This window comes from Corylus avellana, chromosome 4 (assembly GCF_965113065.1).
Source record: "Corylus avellana chromosome 4, dhCorAvel1.hap1.2, whole genome shotgun sequence".
Taxonomy (NCBI): domain Eukaryota; kingdom Viridiplantae; phylum Streptophyta; class Magnoliopsida; order Fagales; family Betulaceae; genus Corylus; species Corylus avellana.
Window position 1 is genome coordinate 21,279,092 of NC_142493.1, and position 7,009 is coordinate 21,286,100.

Genomic DNA, 7,009 nt, shown 5'->3' on the forward strand with positions numbered 1-7,009 from the left:
AAAGAAAAATTATCTTTGAATTTCGAATCATGTTCTACACATAACTTGTATGAATATCTATTTACAGGGAGATTCTCATCATCATTTTCAGCTACTTATTATTTGATCCATTTGTGATCAGGAAGTTGGTCATATTTTGCTGTCAACAACGACTATGGTGGTTTTGGTGGGTTCAATGGCTTCTCTTTCGATCTCCATCAAAAACATGTGAAACAGCTACAAAATCGACAGCTGCTAGAGGAATCAAAATATGTTTTTCGACAATAGTTCTTTTGGCTTCCAATTTAAAAAACAAAACCAACTATTAAGTTTGCAATGAGTCTTAAGGAACATTTTGTAACATTCAATTATTAAGCGTGTGCTTTCATAGATGGTATGTGTTGGTACATTTTCCGGTATGGTGGACCCAAGGGGTGAAATTGTAATTCTAGATGCTTCTTCTCCTTCAATCTGCAAGGCAAAAACAAAAACGGGGCTAAGAGAATATGCCAGGAGTGTTCCGGTGAATCCTCCTCCGATACTAAAGTTAGCTCCTTTCGTGTTTAATGAGAAGGAATCATGTACCTGTCTTCTTGATATCCTGGCCCTTTTATAGATTGAATTTGCACACGTAGTTGTGGTGACTGAACGGAGGATCCGGGATTTGACCGTGATGAACGGGAAGGCTGATATTACTGTTCCCTGACTGTTATGGTTAATGTGAAACTACTCCTGCAATCAATATGAGTCTCGAGAATGGCGCGTAACTACTACTGCGATCAATATCAATTTGATGGTTCCTGCAATTGATACATATCCCGAGAGTAGCACGTAACTGTTATTGCATTCAATGTCAATCCAATGATGAATTGTAACCGTAATCAATGAGTATCCGAGAATACATGTAACCGTCGATGTGATCAGTATGTTTTATTCTTGTAGCTATCGTACTAAATGATATGTAGAGTAGACCTTGCCAGGTCTAGGCCCATGGATCTAAGTCCCAAATTTATGTGTAACAAAGATATTTCAACTCTAAATGCTACAGTCATGAAGAATATTTTTGTACAATTCAAAACATTTAACTTTTCTATGATTAACAAGAAAAATGTTCAAAATTACACCAGTTGATAGATCTAAAGAACAAAAAGAGAACAAAAGAAAATAAAAGTTTCCAATAATACTTACTTGGATCAAGAAACTTGGGAGAGAAGATTCTCTGCGATTTTCTTTTCAAAGATGGTTGAGAGAAAAAATAAGAATATGGTATGGGGTTGGGTGCGAGAACGTATAGGTGTATTTTGATAAGGGAAGGAGAACTTGTGCTTTGGTAAATGAGAGAGCTTGTACATTTGTTTTGATAAATGAGAAAGAAAACGTGTATTTTGAGTGAATGATAGAAGGAGTGTTTTGAGTGTAGGTGGTTTAATTCATTTAGATAACTTCTAGGAATTTAAATTTAAAATCATGTAGATAATAGGTGAGATAATGAGAATAAGATATTTTCAAATAGTGCATACGTGGGTTTTATTAAGCCTTAGGAGATTTTATAAAATTTTGAATTCCTATAAATAATGCAGTCTTTAATTTATAGATTTAAACTCAAATTTTAAAGTAAGAAACTGTCAACAAATTGCATTACCGAAAATTTGCAAGATTTGTGGAATCTTTTAAATTTTTTGTAATTATCTAAAGTTAAATTAGCAAATAAAATATTTGAAAATTATAATGACAAATAAATTTTATTAATTCATTCTTGGGCTTTTGATCCATTTTACTAAGCTATCTTAGGCCCAACAAGTCGAGCCTGCAACTCTAACCCATCCTCGAGGCTAACATCATAACATGTAAATTTGTTATGGCCTTAAAGTTGGGGTGTTACAAAATTGTTCTAAATTAGGGGTGTCAACCTAGTCCCAGTTCCCAGTTATTGGCCAAAACTGGGAATCGGGAAACCAGAACTGGGTAATTGATTCCCGGTTAACCGGCCGGTTCTGATTTGTACCCGGTTATTCGGACCGAGTAACTGTTTTTTTTTTAAAAAAAAATTGTATTTTGGGCTTATTTTAGGTATTGGGCCTAAAATAAGCCCATTTTTTGCACACAATTGGCCCATTTTTTTAAAAAAACTTTTAGCCTTTTTGTCCCACTAAATTGGGCTTTGTTGTGATTGTTCCAAATAATAATAAAAAAAATAAAGTAAAAACTTTAAAAAGCCCAAAAATCATGACAATATCAATGTTTTTGCCTATTGGGGCCTTTAAAATAAAAATCTAATTTTTTTTAATGCCCTAAAAATCATTTTAAAAGCATACCTAATAGGCTAATACATAATATATGTAAACAAACCAACAACAAAAAGAGATATCTCGTCACAACTACAAACCTAAAGAAAATAATAAAAACAAGTATTTAAACAAACCAACAACCACAAGAAATACCCCTTTACTACAACAATTTAAACTACCCCCCCCCCCCCCCCCCAAAAAAAAAAAAAAATCAATAAAACAAGTATTTAAATAAACTACCAACCAAAAGAAATACTCACTTGCAATAAAAATAGTTCATAAACATATTACAAACACAATGCAACCAAAACTAAAAACTAAAATAAAAACCTAAACTAAAAACTAAACTAAACACTAAAAAGTAAATATATATATATATATGCACCCGGTTATCCAGTTATAACCGGGTGCCAAGAACTTGAACAGGAATCGAAACCGGGGTCTTCAGTTTTTGGTTTTTTCCAACCGGTTCCCCAGTTTCCCGGTTTCCCAATTCCGGTCATGGTTTCCCAGTATTTTTTGACACCCCTATCTAAAATCACAACGTCATAGATACAAATATGAATTTCTTCCATCCATACACAATCCATAACGCGTTTGACTATGGCCTTTGCTACTCCATGTGTAGCGTAGTTAGCCTCTCTCTTGGTATAACATATTTGCTCGCTCCTTAGGTTATTTAACACTCATTTAGTATCCTCTACAATCTGCCCATATCTACTCCAATTTTGTATGTTGGCTTTAATCGTTGGTACTACCTGTAGCAAATCACAAAGGACTTGAATCTCCTTAAAAAAAAAAAAAAAACAACATTTAGATGCCTCAATCTGATTTTTTAAAAGAAATTTTAGACGCTTTCATTAATCAAATAAAGTCTTGCTCAACAAGTACAATGTCACGAATAATAATAGGAAAGTCATCCATCCAAACCTGCTTTAGAGATTGAGATAATATAGTCATCTTTGCTAAACTATGAGTTGTTGCATTAGTAGACCTTTTGACGTGATACAAAGACCTTGACTTCAAACTATTCAAAAGAACTTTGGCATCATCTAGGGCAGTAATCAAGCCAAGCCGAGCCGAGCTTTAGGATTTCAAGACTAACTCATTTATGGTGATGCATATTCGAGCCAAGTTCAAGTTCGAGCCGAGCTATGAAATGTGTGTTCAAGCTCAACTTATTGCAAGCTCGAGTGAGCTTCAGCTCAAACTTGAGCTCGTTGAGAATGCTATTGGAGCTAAGTCATGCTCAACTCGAGCTTGAGCTAGGCTATTAAATTCTTTAATGTATGATCTGAGCAGTCCGAATTTTTTAACAACCTCTATGCATTTATCTATAGTACAAATATATAATACGTAACTATTAAGACATATTATACAATGTAGCATATAACTATAGTCGATAGGTAGCAAATTAACAATATGTTACTATATATAACTAGATAATAGAAACTATAGTATATGTATAATGTGAGCAAGTTATAAGTATAGTATACTATGTATAACTAATTAACTATAGTACAAATATAATATATAACTATACTTGGCTATTCTGTTGGAGATGAAAAATGGCTCATAATAGTCAAATTTGGCTCAAATTTGACTATTAAGAGTCATTTGGCGCTACTCTCACTACAAAAATTTATTTTTTTAGTTACGGACAAGTAGTAACGTGTATATGGGGTTACCACGTTACTAAAGTATTGTAACGTGTTGTTTGTAACGTGTCTGGGGCGTAGTGAAATTGGACGTAACAAAATGAAATTTTGTAACGTGTCAGAAACAACACGTTACTATTTGGTAACGTTTAGTAAAATTACACGTTACTACTGGTTATAACGTGGTTAATGCCACGTTACTACGAGTTGTAACGTGGGAAATCTGCCACGTTACAACCAGTAGTAACGTGGCACATGCAGCCACGTTACCACTAGTAGTAACGTGGCACATGTGCCACGTTACTACTGGTTGTAACGTGGCAGATTTCCCACGTTACAACTAGTGGTAACGTGGCTGCATGTGCCACGTTACTACTGGTAGTAACGTGGCACATGCAGCCACGTTACCACTAGTAGTAACGTGGCATATGTGCCACGTTACAATCTTTTGTGACGTGGCATGTATGCCACGTCACTAAAATTTACAGGGAAGAAAATTTTTTTTTTTTGTAATTTTTCTCCAGCATACATTTTTACTCTCTTGCATCCAACCAACCAAAAATCCAACCAACCAGCATACATTTCTACTCTCCTGCATCCAACCAACGACCCAACATCCAACATATATAACCCACATCCAACATCAATAATCAACCCATGCATAATCATAACTAACATCGTGTAACTAAGTAATTATAACTTTATACAAACAACTAACGTACAAATTTGTAATAAAAAGTAAAATACAATACAACTAACGTGATCAATACAACATCATAATACACAAATCATCGTGATCAATCATCTGCGCCGCATTAACTGCAAAAAGATAAAACGAACAATCAATTAGCTAATTAGTGAACATTTGTAACTTTAAACTCCTAATAAATAATTATCACATGCATATACAACCTCGACATACATATTAACTATGTATGCACAAACACATATTAATTATACAAAGCACAAACACATATTAACTGTACGAACAATACATGTTTATTCAATGAGACAACTTCAACAAATATGGTAACTATACAAAGCTTCATGCTCCATGCACATATATATCTATATATATATATATATACTTACGGGGTGCCTGAACGACGGGTATAATGTATTGACAAACGAGACTTCTGACCAACCGGCGTCTGAAGTGTGGTGTCATTATGATCGTCCTCAGCTTCTACTCTTACGTCATCTACACATATTACGTTGCAATTGTGTTAAATGCGAACAAAGTTTATTTGACTCATAAGATAACTGTGTTAATCAAATAAAAACAATAAAAATATATTGTTACCTGATCTGCTATCAACTGAGGATCTCACAATCACTCGGGCTGGGGACTCCGCATCTTGCGGATTCCGGGTAGTCGTCACCTCCAAATCGGAGCCCATACGTCTCGACCCCTCAAGGCTGCGAATCCGGGCCTCATACGCTGCCATCTGAGCAGCCATCTGAGTAGCCATCTGAGCAGCCACCTGCTCAGCAACCCGTGCAGACACCGCCGCAGTCACCGAAGCAGTAATTTCCTCACTCTGCTGCGTCAGCCGCTCATCCATTTCGTGACGATGCTTCTCCCTCTCTGAAAAAAACCAGAGAAAAGAAGAACAAAACCAGAGAAGGAGAAGAAGAAAGAGGGGCGCGCAGGGAAAAAAGAAAAAAAAATTGAAACAGCTGCAGGCCAGATCGAAGCGCATGGTCCCGATGAAACAATGGTAACGTGTCACATAGACACGTTACCAAATGGTAACGTGCCACATAAGCACGTTACCAAATTGTAACGTGCCTATGTGGCACGTTACTAAAATTATATATATATATATTAATAATAGATATATATATATATATACATATATAATTAATTGATTTAAATATATGATATTAAGTTGATATAATTAAGCTTAATATATATATATTATAACTCTTAATATATATTATATATATATATAATTAATTGATTTAAATATATGATATTAAGTTGATATAATTAAGCTTAATATATATATATTATAACTCTTAATATATATTATATATATATATATATATATAATTAATTGATATAAATATATGATATTAAGTTGATTATTAAGCTTAATATATATATATTATAACTCTTAATATATATTATATATATATATATATATATATAATTAATTGATATAAATATATGATATTAAGTTGATAATTAAGCTTAATATATATATATATATATATATTATAACTCTTAATATATATATATATATATATATATATATATATATATATATATATATAATTATTTGATATAAACCTGTAATTTATATTAATATATATACTTGCAAATTACTAATCAAGCTTAATATATAATCATAGTTCTTGATATATTTAAACATCATATTACATAATACTTGCAATTATGAAATTAAACTAAATTTATTTTAAGTTAATTAATTGATAATTATCAACTTGATTACACATAATCAAATTGATATATATATATATATTTTCACCATGCTTAATTAAGGGATTGATATACATTTGCCAATTCCTTAATTTGGTTAATTAATTGATAGGGTTAATCTTATCAATTACTGCATATCCTATGAAATAAAGCATAGTGTTAATATTATAGAACTGATAGCGTCTACCATGCTTGACACATAAGAAGTAGTAATGATGCATTTAGTGTTGTAAAACACAACCACTAATGCATATTCTGTTGTAGAGGCATATCTTAGCTATATATTTTTTAAGTTTTGATCTTTCTCTGGGGACTCACAATATTAATATTTAGCATGAGATCTTTCTAGGGCAATTATCACAAAGTTGTAAGCCCCAATATTTTTTTAATCAAAATTATTATTAATATTTTTTTAAATAATTTTTTGGACAAATTATTATTAATATTTATCTTGGTAAATAAATAATTTTTTTATCAAGATAACGTGGTAAAATTATTTTTTGGACAAATTGTAATTATTTTTTGGACAAATAATTACAATTACAACTATAGTAATTATTTTTGGACAAATTGTAACGTGGCATTTTACCACGTTACAATATAGTAACGTGGCAAAATGCCACGTTACCATATTGTAA

At 32.3% G+C, this 7,009-nt stretch overlaps 2 protein-coding genes across 8 annotated transcripts in view; one reads left to right on the forward strand and one right to left on the reverse strand.

Annotated features, from left to right (window-relative positions):
* The window catches only part of LOC132179091 (lipase class 3 family protein), a 45,012-nt gene extending 43,864 nt beyond the window's left edge, over positions 1–1,148 (forward strand). For 3 of the 7 annotated variants that reach the window (XM_059591728.1, XM_059591729.1, XM_059591727.1), the window contains exon 14: positions 122–1,145. In XM_059591728.1, the coding sequence (XP_059447711.1) occupies positions 122–267 (146 nt within the window). In that variant the 3' untranslated portion in view covers positions 268–1,145. Of the gene's footprint in view, positions 1–121 lie in introns of all 7 variants that reach the window. The other 4 variants (XR_009439882.2, XM_059591726.2, XM_059591723.2 and 1 more) reach the window with 4 other exon arrangements.
* Positions 1,149–4,689: 3,541 nt separating this feature from the next.
* On the reverse strand, positions 4,690–5,490 carry LOC148586437 (uncharacterized). Its single transcript, XM_088515636.1, has 3 exons — positions 5,229–5,490; positions 5,018–5,126; positions 4,690–4,744 (listed from the first exon to the last, which is right to left on the reverse strand). The coding sequence occupies exons 1-3, from the start codon at positions 5,488–5,490 to the stop codon at positions 4,741–4,743; spliced, it is 375 nt and encodes a 124-aa protein (XP_088371762.1). The 3' UTR covers positions 4,690–4,740.
* Positions 5,491–7,009: the final 1,519 nt, after the last annotated feature.